The sequence below is a fragment of the Spermophilus citellus genome (genome assembly GCF_964194105.1).
Source record: "Spermophilus citellus genome assembly, chromosome: 1".
In the NCBI taxonomy this organism is placed as follows: domain Eukaryota; kingdom Metazoa; phylum Chordata; class Mammalia; order Rodentia; family Sciuridae; genus Spermophilus; species Spermophilus citellus.
Window position 1 is genome coordinate 4,129,787 of NC_138182.1, and position 23,047 is coordinate 4,152,833.

General features: G+C 44.0%; 1 protein-coding gene across 1 annotated transcript in view; it reads right to left on the reverse strand.

Annotated features, from left to right (window-relative positions):
• Positions 1–23,047, reverse strand: part of MYO16 (myosin XVI) — a 539,332-nt gene that overhangs the window by 335,301 nt on the left and 180,984 nt on the right. Inside the window, exon 3 of the mRNA XM_081300676.1 lies at positions 4,558–4,628. Within this exon, the coding sequence (XP_081156802.1) occupies positions 4,558–4,628 (71 nt within the window). The remainder of the gene's footprint in view (positions 1–4,557; positions 4,629–23,047) is intronic.

The window sequence follows — 23,047 nt, forward strand, 5'->3', positions numbered from 1 at the left end:
CAGTTCTTAGTCTCACCCAGGATTCAGTGGGATGCTGGGCTGATCTAAAATCCTGGAGTGTGCACTTGACAATTATGGATGCTCGGGTTCTCCGAGAGCAAATGATGCTGGATTATAAAGAGCCAAGACTGGTTAGGAACGTGCGTCTTAAATCATTTCCCTGGGACAAGGTGAAGAGTCCCTCTCTCTCTTCATGAGCACCTGCCCTCACTTGCTCTAGTAGACATCAGGCTGCCCTCTCCCTCTGAGGTTGGCCTTTCTCCTCCCTCTGCCCCTTCCCCTGCCCCTCAGCTTCCTGCAGCACAGGCTGTGTGACTCCCTCTACCAGAGCCGGGGAAAGCTGCAGGACAGCTCCAGGAGAGGGCACATTCTCATTGCTATGCGGGAAATCCTTGCTTGAATTCACCCTTGCAGATTTTGCCCTTTTCCTTTTGGAACAGCAAAGCAAAGCACAATATTTTCTGCTCGATTCTGAACAGAAAAGCTGTTGCACCGCCTTCGCTGCAGGAAGCTCCTACTTGTCTCTGCTTCTCACAACAGCAGACTTGACAGAAACTCAGAGAGGCCCAAAGAGCAGCCCACTGCAGAGCAACAGATTTTCTTTTCAGAAGAGCAAAGTTACTAAAGTACTTAACATTTAAACATCTAATCAAAACAGCCTTATTTATTAGTTTGTTACGATGTGAAACATACTTATTTGAAATGCTCAAGCAATATGTAACAGGAAACACTAAAAATGGAAAGATCTCATTTCTTTCCCATCCGAATTACTTTCAAACACTTTTCTTTCCTTCAAGTATTTTCTGTGCTAGGTAAAGGATTATCTATCTGCCCTACCTACCTCCTATCATCTATGTATAACCTACCTATCTGTAGTAGCTATCTGATTGTGCTGCAAGCACTATTTTTATATTCTTTAGCCTGTTTTGGCATGTACTGACATCTTGGACATTTTTTTAATCTACTATAGCTCCATATTTTTAGCATCTGCAGAAATTCCACTGTTTAAATGCCATGTTTTTGTAAAAGTAGAATTCACTCAGTAGAAGAAAGGGCATTTCTTATTTCTAAAGCATTTCACTTGGACTCGGCTGTGATCTGACCTGCACAGCACAGACTGAAAAACTCTGCATGTCGTTCTCATGGTTCACTTATTAAACACAATGACACAGAACTCTGGACAACTGAGCTAAACCTATGTAATTCTGTTCCCAAGGACATAACTTCTCAGCAAGGGTTAAATCTAAGATTTCTTCCCTGTGGTCCTCCTGGGATGCACCTCCTGGGGGCAGATGCTGTTCTGCTGGCCATTATCCCCCCCCCCCCCCCCCCCCCGCCCCAGCGAGCATACAGTGCTTGATCCTGTCCTATGTGTTGCATGAGTTAATCATGCTGGGTAAACAGACCGAGCCAAGGGTATTTGCAGAAAATGTGTTAACGAGAAGTTTAAGTAAAGATACTACTTGACTAAAAATGTGAAAATCTGCTTCTCAAATATCAAAATTGGATCCTATGGGGATTTTTAATTCCCAAAATAAAAGGTTTTCTGGCACTTCTAAGAGAATGTCTTACAAAAATCCATACCTAGACTACCGTGTTGGCTGAATGCTACTGGAGCTAGATGAGGAGGGTCCCGGGAACCTCCTCATTCCTGCAGCTCGGGCCAGCCCCGGGCACCCTGCTGCCTCCACTCCAGGGCAGCGATGGAAGCCATGTAATTAGGGCCTCAGCCTGAGGAGCAGTGCAGTGCAGGATGCCCGCGGGATGAGGCCCAGCCAGCCCCCCACGCTTGACACTGCAGACGGCTAAATTGCCTTCCTCGGCCCCCACGGCTTTCTGAAACCTATAATTTTGTCTCTCTGGCAACCTGCAATTGTTCATTTGTTTTTATTTGCTCAGTCACCCCAGGAGGAGGCTCCAGCCCCAGCCCCTGCTCCCTCAGCAGCCACCTCTAGGTCCTCACGTGGTCCTCCTTTGTCCTGGTCTCACGCCAGCCCAGCCGCAGCACGCGGGCCTTGGGTGCTTCCACCTCCCCGTTTCCTTCTGGCCCTGCTGTTTCTGAATCTCTGTGCTCCCTCTACCTGGGCCTAAGGTGACGGCCTTCTCCTTAACCAGAGCAGGCTCACATCCTGGGCCTTCTCTAATCAGTGGCTCCCCTCGGACTGCAAGGCCACCCACCACATGATGGAAACAAGCATCTAAGACGGCCGGCTGCAGTGTCTGAGTTGCCGTCTGGGAGACAGCAAGGCACCAAACCCTCAGGTGGAAGCCCCAGGGCAGGACTGTGGGACTAGATAAAGCCCCAGGGCTCCTGTGCTGTGGGACTGGATAAAGGGCCCCTTCCTGCACCCCGTATCATTCTCTCTGGTCCATTGTCATCCACGAGTGAGGTTCTGTCTCCCTCAGAAAACGAAACTCAGTATGAGCACACAATGCGTGTCTGGAACCTTCTCAGCCCTAGTCTACACAAGCCTCAGGTTAATCTATCAGACAGTCACACTAGTCAGCCATCCACCATCACTATCCCCCGCCAACCTGCCGTGCCAGGTGTGCTCTGGGGGTCACAGAGCTGATGCTCCTCGCTGCCACTGAGCTGACTCCAGTGAGCACAGCAGCGGCGGGCCCCTATGCCATAAAGGTAAAGAATGACAATAAAGGGATGCAGTGGCCTTGCCTGTGAAGGGCTCCTGCAGGGTGTTGTGCCCTGTGGGCAAGCCAGGGTGGCCACTGGAGAAGGGCTGGAGCAGAACCCACAGCAAGCATGCACCTGGGCCATGGTAACTGCAGGTCACACAGAGGAGGACCAGGGCCTCTGGGCTGAGGAGCAGCAAGTGGCCAGGGTGGGCAGAGCAGGGAGCAGAAGCCGGAAGGTGGGTCCCACAGCTGAGGGCCAGGACTTGGCCACAGGCTGGACTTGGGATTTTACTGAGTGAGAAGGGAGGTTCCTGGGGCATTTGGGAGAAAAAGTGACGACCCAGCTGCCATGTGGGGCTGGGAGTCCAGGGAGGGCAAGATGGGAGGCCAGCGAGGAAGCGGATGCCCCAGGGAAGAGACCGTGGTTCAGCATGGTGGCTGCCAGGCAAAGAGAGGTGGTGGCTTTCTGGCTTTTCAAAATTGAAGAAAAAACTGATGATGTTCTGATTCGTAGGACAGAGGTTTGTCCACTAAAGAGAACTCAGAGCCCTTCAACACTCAGGGGCGAAGAAGTAGCCCTGGCCCCTCTCCCTTCTCATCTTCCCTCCCCATCACTCACCCACAGACAGCAGTTCTCTGGTCACATCAGAGTGACTTCTCCAGGCTCATTCCTGGAAAAGACCCACCTCCCCCTGAAGAAGCAAACACGTGAGGACTGGACCTGGTGCCAACACCAGGAGACGCTGGCCGAGAGGCCCCTTACCTGCAGAAGGCTCTCAGGAGAGCGTGGGGAGCTTAGGGCTGCTTAGAACCAGCGGTGGGATCTAGGGAGGCCGCTCCCTGCGAGTGCCAGGAAGGCAGTGCACGGTGCAGAGTCTCAGACCAGGGCACTTCAGGGAAGGAAGGGTCCCCTGCCCACCTCCCTGGGTCTCCTTCCAGTGCTGGTGAGAGGCCACCTGCACTCTCTGCAAAGCGCCTCCTGTCCACATTCTGACTGCTGGCTTTCCACAATTAGGTGCTTTCCAGATTTCATGCACCTTCGGTAGGAGTCTGTCTCCTTCAAGCAGTTTTCCCCAATCATGGCTGCAATTTAAAATCACCTGGAGAGACTTAAACTCCCAGGAGTCAGCTACAGCCCAGAAAAGCCAAGTGGGGGTCTCTGGACATCAGGGTGACTCCGAAGTGCAGTAGAGGTCAGCAGCCCTGTGGGGACGGAGCCCGTGGCTGGGGGAGGCAGGACCCCTCTCTATCACAGTCGCTAGAACCTGAAGAAATGCTTTTGTCTTGGTAGATAACCCTAAATTAGAATTTTTCCTAATGTTTTCTTGGTATTTCCGACTTTAAGTTATCTTCAAATAAGTCCTAAATGTCCCTAAATCAAGTAATTGTTGATTTTTTTCTTAATTTTTGGGGCCTAAGTCAGCAAAAACTCTCCTGCATGTGAACCTAATAACATTTATAATAATAACATTTATTTATGCATGCAGTTATTTGTTCATTTACTTAATCATTCCCTCTCTCATTTGTGAAGGCATATAAGGGGGGTTCTATTCACTGAAATGAGCCAGATGGTGAGCAGAGGGAGTAAAATGTCATTAGGGCAATAAGGGACAGTTACAGAAGAAAATACAGGGCAAGTATCCACTACGGCCCAACCAATGCAGGACTGCTTCACTGGTTCCTTGAACACCACTTAATTTTGAAAACATTTCCCTTTGGGCAGATGCTGTCTAACTACATTTGTTAAAGATTATTTGCAAACTAATAATAATAAGTGCAGGTCCTTATCCAGCCTGTTGATTGGAAGCACATCATTCTCCTCAACACCATCTGTCAGAGAGATGTGCACTCCGTGCCTCAGCCCTTGAGTCATGCTTCTTCTCCAGGGGTCACCCACATCTCCCTGACCGCCACGGTTCTTACCAGATGGAGCAAGGACCCTCCTGAGGAGACGAGAGTGTGCGGATCCGCCCCCTCCTTCAGGAGCCGGAGCACTGAAAAAATGAGAGAGGAAAATGGAGTTGTAGCAAATCTCTTCCACACCCCGAACACGAACCGCAGCGTTTCATTAACACCTGAGACCACAGCAGCTGAGCCAGGAGAGAAACATAGATCACCACCAGCTTCCATTTTGTTTAGTTACAACTGGTGGATTTCTCCTCCCAGCCAAACCTAGGCCTCCTCTTGGCCATGACCTCCTCATGGTCATGCAAAGGAACAAGGCTGGCCATATCTTCACAGCGGGCGTACTAAAGTGTCCACTCGCACTTCTTTAATGTAACAAAAATAAATAACAGCCACTACTTCACTGGGCTTAGGTGGTGTGAGGATGGCTGAGGCCTGAGCCTAAGCAACCCCATTTTAAAACTCCAGTTTGAAACCTGCAGTCTCACCAGGCACACCTAGGAGCCTTCCAAGTGGCCCTCAGGCACCAGCAAGTCACTTCCCCACCCTGGTAAACTCAGAGTGAAGTCTCAGGCAGACTGTTCTCACCCAATAAGAGGGAAAGGTGAAGGATCAGGGTGGAGACCAACAGACCAGAAGTTTTAACCCCAGGGTAAATGTCACTGAGAAATCTGGTGGCAGCTGATAGGGATTGAAAGGGGGGTCAAAAGTCCCAAAATTTAGTATAAATAATAGAGCAAATGAACAGACTTTCAGCCAGTCATACTGATGCCCTCAGCTGAGAGCCTGATGAGGACCTGGACTGACATCCCAACACTTTCATCCTTTGCTGATCCTCTGCATCTTCCTCACCGCTCACAGCCACATCTTGACCCTGGAGAGAGCCACAACTTCTCCCTCCGACAGTCTCCTCAGCCAGCCGTCAGCTCCACCCCAGGAGAAGCCTGCCTTGGTTCCTGACCTGGTCACTGTGGTCTGAATGAGCGTGCACCTGCTGGACTTAAAGACTAAGGCTTGAGACTTTTGAACTGGCACTTGAACTTAGCAAAGGGAATGTCTGTCATTAGCCTGTCATGATTTAGTGTATTTGCAGTGCTTAGAATTAATTAATCTTGACATGTTTGCTATGAATTGATTATGTCTATTGCAGTGCTTAGCATTAAGGATTGTCGTTTTCTTGATTAAGAACCTATAGAGTGAAATTGTATTGAGTGATTTGAGTGAATAAAGTATTAAAAGGGGCAGAAGCACTTGGACATTCTTTATTTCTCCCCCTATGCTGCTTAAGTCTAACCTTTTGTCCATCGTGACAGGTGGACATTAGGCCACTGTGCTTGCTAATCTTGTCAGGGCCTCTTGGTTGGAAACAATCAGAGCTGACATTCTGCACCTTGAATGTCCACTTGTGTCAACAGGGCACGTCTCTGCCAATGTCACAAAGCACTGTGGGAGAAAGCCACAGAGATCCCAACAGTGACGTTGCGGACATCAAAGCACACACCAGGTACCAAAATAAGCTCAGCTGAAAGGGGGCCTCAGTTGCCATCTGAATGCAAAGGTGAACTCATTAGCATGGGGCGACCACTGGGCGGTGAGACTGACAGAGCTGCATCCTCTGCTACACACGATGGTGCTTAGAGACAGCTCAGTGGAGAGGCTCCTCGGGTCCCCAAGGTGTATGCTAGTTCCCATGGTTAGTATCAGAGTCTTAATAAGATTGCATTAATGCATTTTTCACAAAAGTACATTTAAACCAAAAGTCACTCTTTTTATAAGAGAACTGTACAAAACAGCTCAAGGCCATCACAAGCTCATCACTCACTGAGGGATCCTGTCTTTCTACAACCATTCTCCATAACCTGAAGTGACCGCAAGGCCCCTTCGTGTCTATTCCCCCAGCTCCCCTGTCTTCTAGACCTCTCCTACCATCTTGCCCAACTCCACCTGACCCCCAGGAAGGCCTGGGTCAGAACGGCTATCCCACAGCCACTCCTCACCAAGAAGGCTGGGCTCCCTGGCGCCATGTGCAGCAGGGTGATGAGGCAGGCTGGGCTCCAGATTGCCCACCCCCACTGGAGGTGGCCCGGTGAGAGCAGCCACCACCCTACAAACAGCCCAAAGTGTGCCTAAAGCCTTTCCTTAGGTCAGAGCACCCTCAGTCAAAGCTTGCTGGCCTTCATGTTCTGTGGCCAAAACCAAAGCTTTGTGCCTCCTTCTCGGATCATACGAGCTGCCCACTCCAGTCCTCTCCCAGAGAGCTGTTCCTAAACCCAATCAGGCCTGTCCCCATCCTGGTATCAAGCGATGCTCCTCTTTCTTCAGGCAAGGATTTGTTTCTGTGACCAACACTCTATCGACATTGAGTAGTTTGCTTCAGAGTATTGCTCAAAGGAGGCCAACGTGCAGGACAGGCTACCACCTGCCATTGAGTGGCAGGTCCCTGCCCCACTAGGTGTTCATGTACCCAAGAGTAAGGAGAAGAGCTGGGGGCCAGGCCTGGCCTCTGGGGCTCCACTGTGCTCCAGGGACACCCTGCTTGTGGCAGGAGACGCGCTTTCACTCTCCCTTTGTCAGCCTCTCTCCAGATAAAACCACAGGGACAGAATCAAAGAACGCCTTGCTCCCTCCTGCGCTTGACCCTGATGCTCATCACCCAACGCAAAACCACAGAAACTCCACTGCTCACGTTGGCCAAAGGCTTCCTCAGAAGGTAAAAAGCACTTTTAACCCAATGTTTATTCTTTTAGCAAATGAAGACTTTTATCCTGAACCCCTGTTTTCACAGTGCCTTGCCCCTTGTGGAGCACTTGCACAAATGTACAGTGAGGAAGATCACAGACTGCAATCAGTGAAACGCAGTCCGTGAGGCGAGGTCCACTGTGCAGGCACGTGTACATCACACACCCCAGGGACCAGGGACTTGTTCTTAGGTCTGGGATAGAGAGGCGCCTGGGAAAACCACCAGGAAGCTACTGAACTGTATGCCTCAGTTTTCTCCCTGTAAAACCAGGGACAGTCACTGGACTCCACATCCTGGGGTTCCTGTGGGGAGTCAGCCAGCCAGCCATGGAGACTGCTCAGCATGCCTCCCGGCGCTCGGCCAGGATCTCTGGATGATTTCAAGTAGTAAAATCACTGGAGGCGATGGTACTCCACAGCAGCCCGTCACGTCACAGAATCCACGTTCAAGGTGTGCTCCAAGGTTTCCCAAACCCTGCATTATTAAGTGTTGCATTCAAGTGTAGAATATAAGCAATGCAAATTCAGCACTATTCACTTGAAGGACAGGGGACAATCCATCAAACAGCAAACAGGCTATGGAGGGGGAATGTTCATGGTCAAAGAGAACACCAAGCCTGCAGGGAGGGAGCACCCTTCACCTTGTTTTCAATACCATCCACTGCGTTGTAAGTTCATTGATTTTTTTTAAGAGAGAGAGAGAGAATTTTTAAAATATTTATTTTTTAGTTTTCGGCAGACACAATATCTTTGTTGGTATGTGGTGCTGAGGATCGAACCCAGCGCCACGTACATGCCAGGCGAGCACACTACCGCTTGAGCCACATCCCCAGCCCTTAACTGATTTTTAATACAGGAATTTTTAACTGGTTTACAACTGACTCATAAAAATCCTTGAGAGTTTAATAATAGGCTCCTGTAAGCTGATAGTAAGCAGATGGAGACAGAGGAGGAAGGAGACACAGGAAGGGGAAGACTGAGAAAACCACTCCTGCCCTGTAGATGTGAGTGAGCAAGCTTGGTGCCCTCCATAGTCAGACCCCCATGAGGGGGCCAGGGGCCAGGGTAGGGGGCATTTTGCTTTTCCCAGAAAGGACTAGTCTCTGATGGGGCAGTTTCCATTATCAGACTGAACAATTAGAACCACAGACTGGATATGAACTGGTTTCCCCTCTACCCCAGGTGAGACTCTAGAATAAGATGAAGTCAGCTATTGGCAAAATCAGGACAGCATGTTCTCATACACCTATGCCAGTACCAACCAAATCCTGACTCCATTAAACACAGAGCATGGGGACATCACTACATGTTAAGAGAGATGAAGAAATGTCACTAGTATAAAAATTAGTTTATAGCATGCACTTCTGAAAAAGAATGGGACCATCTTCTGAAACCAACATACTGAACACTCTTCTCTGTACCTAAGAGTCCAACACTGTCCTTGGCACTTCATAAAACATGCTTTCATGCTCTCCAATCCTACTTGTTTTCCAGTAAGGAAACAGAGGCTCTGGTGGAGGATGTGTGCCTGGGACTACAGGTGGGGCAGGTGGATGCAGAGCTCAGGTATAGCATCCCAACCCCAAGGACCGAGGTCTTAACCTAAAACAGTACTGGGATAACGGAATCTCAAAATCACAACAGAAGACACCAAATTAATGCCTCAAAGTTGCTAATTTGTGGGAAACTCCCCAAATTTAGACTAAAATACTTTCTTTAAAAAGACAGCTGTTTGCAGTATGGATTCGGTAACATGGTTCCAATTACCTGTAGAGGACACAGGCCTCAGCTCTCTCTCTAGAGCTTTATTTTTTTTCTGACTTAATCTGACCTTTTTTTTTCTTCTAATTTGTTATGTATGACAGCAGAATGCATTACAATTCATATCACACATATAGAGCACAATTTTTCATGTGTCTGGTTGTTCACAAAGTAGAGTCACACCATTGTGTCTTCACTGCTGTTCTTATGGTAATGATGTCCATCATTTTCCACTGTCTTTCCTACCCCCATGTCTCCTCCCTTCTCCTTCCTCCCTTCTGCCCTATCTAGAGATAGTCCAATCCGCCTACACTCCCCCTGCAACCCCATTACGAATCAGCAAACTTATATCAGAGAAAACATTCGGCATTTGGTTTTTGGTTTTTTCACTTAGTATTATATTCACCAACTCCATCCATTTACCTGAAAATGCCATGATTTTATTCTCTTTTATTTCTGAATAATATTCCATTGTGTATATATATACCACATTTTTTTTATCCATTCATCTACTGAAGGGCATCTAGGTTGGTTCCACAGTTTAGCTACTGTGAATTGTGCTGCTGTAAACATCGATGTGGCTGTGTCCCTGTAGTATGCTGTGTTTAAATCCTTTGGGTATAGACCGAGGTGAGGAATAGCTGGGTCACATGGTGGTTCTATTCCCAGTTTTCCAAGGAATCTCCATACTGCTTTCCATATTGGCTGCACCAATTTCCAGTCCCACTAGCACTATGCAACAAAATGTAATTAAACCCCTATCTCTCACCATGCACAAAACTCAACTCAAAGTGGATCAAGGACCTAGGAATTAAACCAGAGACACTGTGTCTATTAGAAGAAAAAGTAGGCCCTAATCTCTATCATGTTGGATTAGGTCCCAACTTCCTTAATAAAACTCCTATAGCACAAGAATTAAAATCAAGAATCGATGAATAGGATGGATTCAAACTAAAAAACTTCTCAGCAAAAGAAACAATCAATGAGGTAAATAGAGAGCCTACATTTTGGGAACAAAGTTTTACCACATGAACATCAGATAGAGCACTAATCTCTAGGATATATAAAGAACTCAAAAATCTTAACACCAAAAAACCAAATAACCCAATCAATAAATGGGCCAAGGAACAGACACTTCTCAGAAGATGATACACAATCAATCAACAAATATATTAAAAAATGTTCAACATTTCTAGCTATAAGATAAATGCAAATCAAAATACTCTCTAGAGCTTTCATTAGGTATAAAGCACTGTGTAGCTCTCCATACTGACTGTCACACAGTATCACTTTGATAATGACTCATACCTTCCCAGAATGCTACATCCAAAATCAGGAGCAAAGAAAATAATTAAATAAATAATAAATACATGGAGAAGAAATCAAAACCGAACTATAGAGCTCACAAATGGACAAATCTCATTTAAAGAGTAGATAAGTAAATGAGAAACGGGACCAAATTAAACATTAGACATACATCAAAAGGGCAGGTATTAATAAACATCTCTCTACAATAACACTGAATGTAAATGGTCTCATTCTCCAAATAAAAGGCATAGGCTGGCAGAATGGATTAAAAAACAAGACACTACCACATGTTGTTTGCAAGAGACTCATCCTATAAGCAAAGACAGTCATAGGCCGAAAGTGAAAGTATGGAAACTGATATACCATGCAAATGGAGTCTGGACCAAGCAGGAGTCGCTATGTGACATCATTAATCAGAAGAGACAAAAACAGTCACTTCATACTGGAAAAGTGAATCATCCAACAAGAAGATTTAGCCATAATATTTATGCCCCAAATATCAGCGTTCCAAGTTACATTAAACAGACACGACTTGACATAAAGACTCAGAATATACTACAGTACAATACTACTGGTGATTTCTACATGTCTCACCAATAGATATAACATTCAGACATAAACTCAGTAAAGACTCTTTAGACCTCAAAAAATATAAATCAAATGAACTTGTTACATATCTACAGAATACTTCATCAAACAACAACCAGATTCACTTTTTTTCTTACCTGCTCATGTAAAGTTATCCAAAATAGATCATATTTTAGACCACAAAGCAACTCTTAGCAAATACAAAAAATAAATATAGATCTTTGCATATTATCTAATCAAATGAAATTAGAAATGAACACACAGAAAAAAACTACAGAAACTATATAAACACGTGGAGACTGAATAATACACTTTTGAATGATGAATGGACAGTAGTAGAAATCAGGATAGAAATTTAAAAATTGACTCAAGCAAGAATAGTGATACAACCCACCAGAACCTCTGGGACACTATGAAATCAGTTTTTAAAGGAGAGTTTATAGCTAGGAGTGCCTACATACAAAGATCAGAAAAAATCCCAGAAAAACAACCTAATGATTATTTTCTCTAGAATGTTGAAAAACAAGAACAAACCCATGCCAAAACTGTTGAAAGAAAGAAAGAAAATCAGAGCCCAAGTCAGTGAAATAGAAAATTAAACAATACAAAGAATCAATGAAACAGCTGGTTCTGTGAAAAGATGACCAAGATCGATAAACTCCTAGCCAAACTAATCAAATAACAAAGAGAGAAAACTTAAATTTATAAAATTAAAGGATTACTTTGGCTATCACTCACATCACAGAAATCCAGTGGATCACTAGGGACTCTTTTGAAATCTTATACTCCAATAAATTAAAACCTAGAAGAAATGTGTTCATTCCTAGACACATATCACCTGCCAAAACTGAATCAAGAGGACACAGAAATCTAAATAGTTCAGTTCCTTGCCCATTTATTAACTGGTTTATTTGGGGGTTTGGGCATTCAGTTTTTTGCATTCTGTATATATTTTCGACATTAATCCCCTGTGTAAGGTGGCAAAACTCTTCTCCCTTTCTGCAGGCTCTCTTTTCAACCCCTTGTGTCCTTTGCTTTTCAGAAGCTTTTTAATTTGATGCCATCCCATTTATGGATTCTTGATTTTCTTTCTTGCCTTTAGGATTCTTGTTAAGGAAGTTGATATCTGTGCCCCTATGTTGGAGCACTGAGCATTGAACAATCTCAATTGTTCAATTCTGGCAGAGATTCTGGCCTAATACTAAGGTCTTTGATCGACTTTGAATTGACTTTGGGTCAGAGATAGGGCTCAAGTGTCATTCTTCTACATATGAATTTCAAGTGTTCTTTATACTATTAATTAAAAAGGCTATCTTTTCTCCAATATCTGTTTTGGTGACTTTGATGAGTGCTGGATGACTTCATCTGTGTGGGTTTGTCTTTTTCTACTATTCTGTTTCATTGGCCCTCAGATTTGCTTTGGTGCCAATGCCATGATGTCTCTCTGCCTACAGCTCTCTAGTTCACCTGGAGACCAGGTATTGTGATGCCTCTCACAGTGATCTTCTTGGTCAGGATGACTTTGGCTATCCAGGTCTCTTATTCCTCCAAATGAATTTTAGAACAGATTTTTTTTCTAGTTCTATGAAAAATGTCCCTGGTATTTTGATATGGATTGCACTGAACATGTGTAATATTTTTGGTACTGTGGACATTTTTACAATATTAATTCTGCTTATCCAAGAACATGAGAGGTCTTTCCATCCTTCTGCAATGTCTTTCTTCAGTGTCCTGTGGTTTTCATTGCTGTGGGCTTTCATCTCCTTCATTAGATTAATTCCCAAGATTTTTTTTTAGGTTATTGTGAATAGGCAAAAAATAACTCAACAGACACTTCTCAAAAGAAGAAATACAATTAGTTGGCAAATACATGAAAAAATGTTCAACATATCTAGCAATTAGGCAAATGCAAATCAAAAGTTCACTGAGATTTCATCTCACTCCAGTCAGAATAGCAACTGTCAAAAAATACAAACAAAAATAAATGTTGATGAGGATGTGGGGAAAACAGCATATTCATACATTATTTGTAGAACTGCAAGTTAATATAAGCACTGTGAAAATCAGTATGGATAGATCTAAAAAAAACTAGGATTGTACCTATCACATGACCCAGCTATCCCTCTCCTTGGCATATATCCAAAGGTTCTAAAATGAGCATACTCAGGGATGCAGTCACATCAATGTTTATAGCAGCACAACTCACAATAGCCAAGCTAAGGAACCAATCTAGGTGCCCTTCAACAGATGAATAGATAGAGAAACTGTGGTATAAATACACAATGAAGTACTACTCAGCCTTAAAGAAGAATGAAACTGGGGCTAAAGAGATAGCTCAGTGGTAAAGCACCTGCCTAGCATGCATGAGGCCCTGAGTTCAATCCCCATCACCACATAAATAAAATAAACAATAACAATAAAAATGATACTTTAAAAAGGAGAAGAATGAAATTGTGGCATTTGTCGGTAAATGAGTGGAACTGGAAAACCATCATGCTGACTAAATTAAGTCAAATACAGAAAGTCAAAACTCCAATGTTTTCTCTGATATGCAGGAGCCAGACCAAAATAAAGATGAAGGAAGTACAAAAAAAGGTGGTGGGGGATTCCATGAAAATGGAAGGGAGATCAGTGGAGTAGAGAAGGGGCTGAGCAGGAGGGAGGAGGGATGGGGAGGTGGGAGAGAGATGGAACGAATCGAAACAGTTTCCTATGAGCAATCTATCACAGTCAGTCTCACCTCTCTGTTTATCCACAAGACACTAATACTAAAAAAAAAAAAAAAATCTATGTAAATGGATAGAAGAAAGATCAGTGGAATAAAAGAAAGAAAATAGGGGAAGGGGGGAGGAAAGAGACAGGGGAGCCCTGGAGACTGAGTGAGAGCAAATGATATTCCATGCTTGCATAATTACATCAGCATGAACCTTAGCATTAGGGATCAAATAAGCTAATAAAAGGAGATGTGGAAACAAAAGAGAACCTAAACAGACCAATAACAATCAGATAGAAACATTAAAAAAAAAAAGACTTCTAACAAAGAAAAGCCCCGAAACAGATGACTTCTCACCTGAATTCTATTAGACCTTTAAAGAAGAACTAATGCAATGCCCCTCAAATTATTCCGTGAAATAGAAAGGGATGGAACACTTCCAAATTCATGCTGTGAAGACAGTACAACCACGATACCCAAAAGAGATAAGGACACACCCAGGAAAGAAAACTGTGAGCCTGTATCCCTGATGAACTAGCTGCAAAAATCCTTCACAAAATATCAGCAAATCATATTCAACCACATCAGAAGAAGTCCGTACATCGTGACCAGGATGGATTCCCTCAAGGACTGCTAGGATGGCTTAGCACACGCACATCAATAAATGTGATTCACCACATACGTAGAATAAAGGTAAAAATCATATGGTCATCGGAACAGATTCAGAGAAAGCCTTTGGCAAAATCCAGCACCCATTCATGATAAAAATACTGAAGAAACTAGGAATAGAAGGAACCAACCTCAACATCATGTAGGTTACACAGACACACACACACACACACACACACACACACACACACACACCAAAGCCAACATCCTAGTGAATGGGGAAAAACTGAAATCATTTCCTTCAACATCTGGAACAAGACAAGGATGTCTACTCTTACCACTCTTATTTAATATAGTGCTAGAAATGCTAGCCCGAGCAATCAGGCAAGAGAGGAAATAAAAAGAATAAAAATAGAAAAGGAAAAAGTCTAACTATCACTGTTTCCAGATGACATGACCCCAGCTTAGAAGATCCCAAATGCTCCATCAGAGACACTAGACTAATAAACAAATTCAGCAAAACAGCAGGTTACAGAACCAACATACAGAAGTCAGTATGACATACAAAAAGTTCAATCACAAATCTACTGGGAAAGAAATCAGGAAAACTATCCCATTCACAACAGATAAAATAAAATACCTGGGAATAAATATGACCAAGGAGGTGAAAGACCTCTGCAATGGAAACTATAGACTGCAGAAGGAAGAAACTGAAGAAGACACCGTAAGACAGACAGACCTCTCACGTTCGTGGATAGGCAGAATCAAGATTGTTAAGATGGTCGTATTACCAAGAGTGATACACAGATTCAACGTAATCCCCATCAAATACCAGTGAAATTCTTCACAGAACTAGGGGGAAAAATGTAATAACATTCCTAAAATTCATTTAGAAGAATAAAAGACCCAGAAGACCCACAGTAATTTTAAACCAATTTGGCATCAAATTAAAAAGCTTCTATATAACAATGAAAACAAGAATGTGAAAGAACCTACAGAATGGGAGAAAATCTTTCTACTTACTTTCTGACAGAGGAGTGATATCCAGAACATATGGAAGAACTCAATAAACTTAACACCAAAAAACAAATATCCTAATTAATAAATGAGCAAAAGAGGGCTGGGGTTGTAGTCCAGTGGTAGAGCACTTGCCTAGTAGGTGAGACACTGGGTTCAAATCTCAGCATCACATATAAATAAAATAATGGTATATTGACAATTAAAAAAAAATTTTTAATAAAAATTAATAATTGTGCAAAATAACTGAATAGACACTTCTCAAAAGAAGAAATACAAATGATCAACAAATTACTAAAAAATGTTCAACATTTTTAGGGACCAAGGAAATAAAAAATTACAGTAAAGTTTCATGTTATTCTGATTAGAATGGCAGCCATCTAGGCTATAAGTAGTAATAAATGATGGAGAGATTTTGGAGAAAAGGAACACTTTTATGCTGTTGGTGAATCATGAATTAGTACAACCCCCACCCATGGTGAAAATCAGTATGGAAGTCAGTATGGAGGTTCCCCAAAGACAGAGCACCACCATGTCCCCTCTACACCACTCCTTGATATCTATGCTGAAGTGTTAAAGTCGTCACACTATCATGATATGTGCACACCCATGCTCACAGCAGCACGATTCAGAATAGCCAAACTCCGGACCAGCCTCAGTGTCCAACAGTGGATGAATGGATGGAGAAGATGAGGTATATCTGCACGAGCAAGTTTTATTTGGCCATACAGGAAAATGAAATCATGTCATCTGCAGGAAAAGGAATGGAATTTGAGCACATTATGGTAAGCAAGGAAAGCCAAACTCAAAAAGTTAAGGGCCATATGTTTTCTCTCATATGCAAAATCTAGAGAGGAAAATGGAAAAGAAAGGTGTGTGTGTGTGTGGGGGGGTCTCATGAAAATCAAAGGGAGATCAGGAGAGCAGAGGAAAGGGACCCGGGGGAGGGAGGAGGAGGGGGACAGGGAAGTAAATGTCACTGGCCAAATTATACTGTTATATTGTGTGCCTACATGAATATATGACAATGAATCCCATCATTATGTATAATTACAATGTACCAATAAAAATACAGAAAAAAGTAAAATCAAAAGAAACATGAGAGTAAAAGAAACATTATTGTGGATTCTAATTTTGTACCAGTTTGAAGCCCCACAAAATACATTTCCTAGAGAGACAGAAGGACAAAACCTATGTGGACAATATTAGTATGACTACTAATACACCTCCTTGAGGGGTCTGTGGGAATTCTTTGAATTATCTAGGACAATTTTGTGTAAGTTTGGTTTTATTTCTTTAAAAAAATGTTACAATGATTAACATCAAAGCATCAAGCAAGTTCAATTACTTTCCTCTTGGTACAATAATGGAGACATCAATGTGAAGACTTTTAAAAACGTACAGGTGAGAATTTCCACACAGTTGATGATCCTCTAAGAAGTCCCTTAACAATTCTATCTTGTCTCATTAATGCATCAAGAAAGAAGGGAAGAAGAAAGCAGGAATATGCACATTATTTTATCAACACCACGGAAATGTCTATTTGCATAGCAGCACTGCTTTACTTTATTTTTCAAAATCATTTATTTTTTTAGTTTTAAGTGGACACAATATCTTTATTTTACATTTATGTGGTGCTGAGGATAGAACTCAGTGCTGCAAGCATGCTAGGCGAGCACTCTACCACTGAGCCACACCCCAGCCCAGCAACACTGCTTAAGTACAGATTTCTTCCCTTAAGTGAAGCTCGAATTTTAGGATGTCTAAAAATGACATCAGGGTTTTCAATATCTATTTCCCTAGTGCAGGGCTTCTCAGGGCATGTGTTTGCTATCAGTGCCTGCCCCAACAGGAAAGCGTGACGTCTCAGCCATGTGTATCTCTGCTTCTAGGCCACACTCTGTGGGCAACACACCTGGTTATGTCTGAGGTTCTTTCTACCCCCCTAGAGTCAGGCCCTAGTCCTGCCTCTCGATGGGGGACCTAACTCTGTGTGTCTAAGAAGCACTGCTGGAGATTCTGGTACTCATGGCTCCCAAAGACACTTGAGACAAGCTGGAAGTATTTTACAGCCTCAGAAACTACCTCTGTCGCCTGTTTGGGAGCAACCGAATGAGGAGGTGTGGACACGGACAGGCAGTGGAGGACCCATTCCCACAGATTTGCCACTGAGAACATGCCCCTTATTGCTGTGTCCACCACACGTCCTTAAGAACATGCAGCTTGTTCTCAGTACACACTGCTGAGCCAGGAGGCACCAGGACGTGGGACCTGGGTGGAGCATGGGGGGGTCTCAGATCAGGTCACAGCCCCCGTCTATGCTTCAGACTTCAGATCCATGAGCAGAACTTTCTAACTCTATAAATCCCTGGGTCCTGCCACCAGATTCTTACAATCCGACAGTCACTATGAATACCTCTGTTTCATCAGCTTTTTTGCTACTGTGACTTAAAGACCTGACCAGAACACTGGCAGAGAAGAAAAAGTGTATTTGAGGGCTCAGGGTTTCAGAGGTCTCAATCCATAGACAGCATATTCCATTCCTCAGGCTGAACATCAGGGCAGAAGAGTGTGGCACAGGGAAACAGCTCACATAATGATTAGAAAGGAGAGAGAGAGAGAGAGAGAGAGAGAGAGAGAGAGAGAGAGAGAGAGAGAGAGAGATCTACTTGCCAGATACAAATATATATCCCAAAGCCACGCCCCAATGCTCCACCTGCTCCAGCCACACCCCACCTACCTACTCAGTTAATCCCATCAGGTGATAAATGCACTGATTGGGCTAAGGCTCTGGTAACCCAATCATTCCTTCTCTGAACCTTCTTGCACTGTCTCTCTCCCATGTGAGCTTTTGGGAGACACCACATCCAAACCTTAACAACCTCTGTCCCCATGGCTTGAAGGTCAACACACCTCAAAGATCACAATACCTGAAAGGGCAGATGGCAGTGGGAATCCATGTCCACACACCTACTTATCTTGAAGCCATGAAGCCTGCAACCATTCACAGGAGTCTCACCAAGTTCTTGAAGCTCACGGTGAGGCCCTTCCTGGATCTCCATGGGGGCACATTGCTCAGTGACCCTTAGGTGGCAGCTTCTGAGTTAGGTCAGGTTCATGTGCACTAACAGGCAGCCAATGATGCTGCTAGCTGCCCTCCTGGAAAAGGAGACCCAGGAGGGCTGGGCAAGGCCTAGGCTGCAGGAGATTGGACTTCACTAAGTAGGTAGGTGCACTGTGGAATCAAGCATGGCTGAAGCCCCGCAACCACACTGACCTTCCAAGCTTCAAGCAGTGAAGACTAAGTCCATGCTACCCTGGCAACAAGCTTAAGTTTCTACTTTCCTCCCACCTTGACCAACGCCAGATCTAACTAAAGCCTGGAGGTCTTAAGCCTGAAGACTAGGTCCCTCACTGCCCGACTGACCGCGACACCCAGATCCCAATCCAATGTGTAGTTACAACTAACAAAACATTTTAGTGAGTGTCTTTTGTGCACTGCGTACTGACTTAATATTTGGTGGTGTATCGAGAAAATCAGAAAATGGCCTGCCTCACATAGCTTAAAACCCAGTGGACATCAGAGGGTGGAGGAGAAGGAGGACAAACTTGATAATTGTTCAGTAGAGGGATTTTTAGTGCTTCTCAAATAGGCATCTGAGTGCGTGGAATGTGTTTTAGAAAATTACTTACCATTTATCTCTTCCAACATGGCAGGTGACCCATCCATCCCGTGGTCCACTCAAGGAGCGCATGGACAGGCAGGTTCATCTTCTCCCTGCGTCCCTCGTCTCTCCTACGCCCCTGTTTTCCTGAGCACATGTTTTCTACTGACCAGCACAGTGTGATTCTTCACAGCTCAGTACGTCAACTGTCAGACTTGTCAGTTCAACTTCAGTCAGTCATGTGACTTTGCAATCCAAGGTTTCCACTTGAGATTTTCATGTAGATCCCACTTCTCTAGCAGGAGTTTAGCTTTCTCATCCTTTCTGCACAGACTGGTCAGAGCCATCATGGGATTAAACCTGCTTACCCCATGTCCGCATCCCCAGGGTCGGCTTCCACAGCTGTCACGCCTCCTGGTTCTGCATCTTGGTATACCCACCATTAATATCACCCAACGTATTGAATGTTGAAAGTTGTGGTTTAGAAGACTGCAGAATCTCTGGACAATGGTCTCTTCTCCTAGGGAATATGCACCCTGTCATCTGGCGATAGTGAGGAAGGAGGAGGTCACTGCACCCCTCGGGATCTGTGCTAACTTGTAAGCACAAGGTCATCCACTTCAGGTTTGCTGGCTTAGAACTCCTGGGGTGTAGCACTCCAGGGACCCCACACAAGGGCCTGCCCTGTTTTCCAGGGACCCTGTCCTTGACAAGTCATGACTCTATTCTTTGCTTCACAAATAATAAGAAACTGAGCTGGTACCCTCCTTCTCCACCTGGAGAAACAGAGCCGACAGGAATGTGCCAGGGACATACGGATGGTGAGAGGCAGAGCTGGGATCTGAATTCCAGAAATCTTGGGCAGATCCCTGTTCTCAGCTCTCTGGTTTGGTGCAGCTTATGGTTGACAGAGAGGCTTCCAATAGGTGATTAATTAATGCATCACATGGATTCTGAGGTCTTGTGTCCATACACTTTAGTAATATGACAGGATTCTGTGTTTTTAAATGCATTTTCTTTATCTATTGAGGTGATGGTGTGACTTCTGTCCTCTATTCTCTGAGGAAGTCGTACTTATTGAATCTTATTTTTATACATGGAAACAATCTTGCCTTCCAGAAACAGACTCACGTGGTCACGCTGTAGTCCTGCCTGTGTGCATAAGTCAAGGTTCTCCAGAGGAACACGCCAGCAGGATGTATTCATAGGTATGATTCTAAAAAGGGGATTTATTAGATTGGCTTACATGACCTGGACGGTCCCACAGTGGCCGTCCACAGGCTGGAGAGCTGGAGGAACCAGCAGCTTTTCAGTCCAAGAAGCTGGAGCCTCAGAACCAGGGGCACCAATGACACGGTTCAGGAACAAAGGCCTGGAAATTCTCGGGAGAGTCCATGTTGGAAGAGTGAAGAGCTGGAGTCTGATGTCCCCAGGCCACCCCAGCAGGGATGGACGCTCCCTCCAAGCTACTGCTGCTGCTGCCCTTCATCCTTCTACCTGTGTTCCATCCAGGCCCCCAACCTAATGGACTGTGCTGCCCACCTGTAGGGTGGGTCTGCCCCTCAGTTTGCTGTCCACATGCCAGTCATTCCCAGAAGCACCCTCACTGACACACCCGACACTCCTGATCTTGGGCACCTCTCAGTCCCATCAAGTGGACAATAGAGTGACCATCACACTGTGCATTTCTGGCTTCCGTGTTCTGGTGTCTTGCTGAGGACTCTAACAGATATACCCTGGGAAGATATCCATTTGTATTTTGCTTGTATTGTGATGACTGTGTCTGGTTTTTATATACAGATGATACTGGCTTCAGAGGCCACGTTCATTTTGTTCAAATTTTAGGAAGCATTCATCAAAACTAGCATCAATTCAGGTTTAATCACTTGGAAGAATTCCTTCCCGGGGCCATCTGTGTCTGCTCTTTCCTGCATAGGATGATTTTGTTAATTCAACATCTTTCCTTCTAGGAAGCCTAGCATGGTTTTCTATTTTTATCTTCATTCATTGTTGGTAATTTGTGTCTTTCCAGGAATTTTTCCTTTTCCCATGGGTGACCTAAATCTTGGAATACAATTTTAATAGTGTTACATTTTAATAATCCATTTTACGTCTATGAACTTGGTGGTGATATATCTCCCTACACACCTCATTTTGATAATATGGGGGTTTTGCTTAGATTTTTGTTCTTTTATTATTATTTTTTGTTTGTTTGTTTAGCTGAAGATTTTTGTTGATCTTTTCAAAGAACCAACTTTTGGTGTCATGGTTTTCTCTGTGGTGTTTCTCTGCTTTTCTCTTATTTCCTTGGCCCTTGGCCGTCCCTTCTCCTGCCACCCAGTACTATTCACTTTTCTTCTCACTTCTGAATGGGGCAGTCGGGGTGCTGATCATCCATGTGTCTCCTCCTCCGACACAGGCATCTGATGCAGGACTCTGGTGATCAGGAGGTGCTAATGTCGGTTTCTCAGCTACAAAAAGCACAGCACTCTGGAGGGGTGTTGACCATGGGGCTATGTATGTGCAACAGCAGCAGCTACACGAGAAATCGTTGTATCTTCCTCTCAGTTTTGCTGTGAATATACAACTTATCTAAAAAATAGTGTTTAAAAAAGATATATATTTACAGCCATAAATTCCCTTGAAACTCTGTTGGTGAGGATGTGGGGAAAAAGGCACACTCATACATTGCTGGTGGGACTATAAATTGGTGCAACCACTATGGAAAGCAGTACAGAGATTCCTCAGAAAACTTGGAATAGAACCACCATTTGACCCAGTTATCCCACTCCTTGGTTTATACACAAAGGACTTAAAATCAGCATAATACAGCGACGCAGCCAAATCAGTGTTTACAGCAGCTCAACTCACAACAGCTAAACTGTGAAACCAAACTTGGTACCCTTCAGCACATGAATGGATAAAGAAGCTGTGATATATGTACACAATGAAATATTATTTAGCCTTAAAGAAGAATGAAATTTTGACATTTGCCAGTAATGGATGGAAATGGAGACTATTGTATGTTGAGGACCACAGCCGAAGGGGCCCCAGCAAACTGCCAGCTGATGATTGGCTCTCAGCGGCCCCAGCAAACTTCTAGCTGCCAACTGATTGGCTCCTCTGCGGTGATGCTCATTGGGCTGTTTCCCTGCCCTTTCAGACCACGGAGCTACTCATTGGGGGACTTTTTTTGGCTCCGCCCACGTGACCCAGCCAATGGGCCTCAAGAGCAGGAGGAGTGGGGGAGGTTGAGAGGCTTGTGGGAAGCCAGTGGTGGCAGTTGGGCTCTGAGGGTTTTCCTGAAGAGCTGTGTGGTGGGGTGTGTGTGTGTTCTAAAACTAAAGTTCGTTTCTTTTGACAAGTGGCTCCTGAATTATGCCCAGTCAGACTGCGGCAATTGTACTAAGTGAAACAAGCCAATCCCAGAAAACCAAAGGCCAAATGTTTTCTCTGATATGAAGATGCTAATCCACAATAAGTGTGGCAGGGACTAAAGAAAAATAGAGGTACTTTGGATTAGACATGGGGGAGTGTAGGAGGGGAGGAGGTGTGAGGGTAAGAATGATAATAGAATGAATTGGACATTATTATTCTACTTGTTTATATGATTAAAGAACTAGTGTAACTCTACATCATGTACAACCAGAAGAATAAGAAGTTGTACTCCATTTATTTAAGATGTGTCAAAACACATTCTACTATCATATATGACTAACTAGAACAAATTTTTAAAATGAAAAAAAAAAACCAAATAAACTTAACACCAAAAAAACAAATAACCCAATCAATAAATGAGCAAAGGAGGTGAACAGGAACTTCACAGAAGATACCATCAGTTAACTAATATATGAAAAATATATTTCTCTAGCAGTTAGAGAAATATGAATTAAAACTTCAATGAAATTTCATTTAATCCAACCCAAATGGTAATTATCAAGAATAGAAGTAATAATGCATGTTGATGAGGATGTGGGGAAAAAGGTACACTCATACATTGCTACAAATTAGTATAACCACCCTGAAAGTAGCATGGAGATTCCTCAGAAAACTTGGCATGAAACTACCATTTGAACCAGTTATCCCACTCCTTTGTCTATACCCAAAG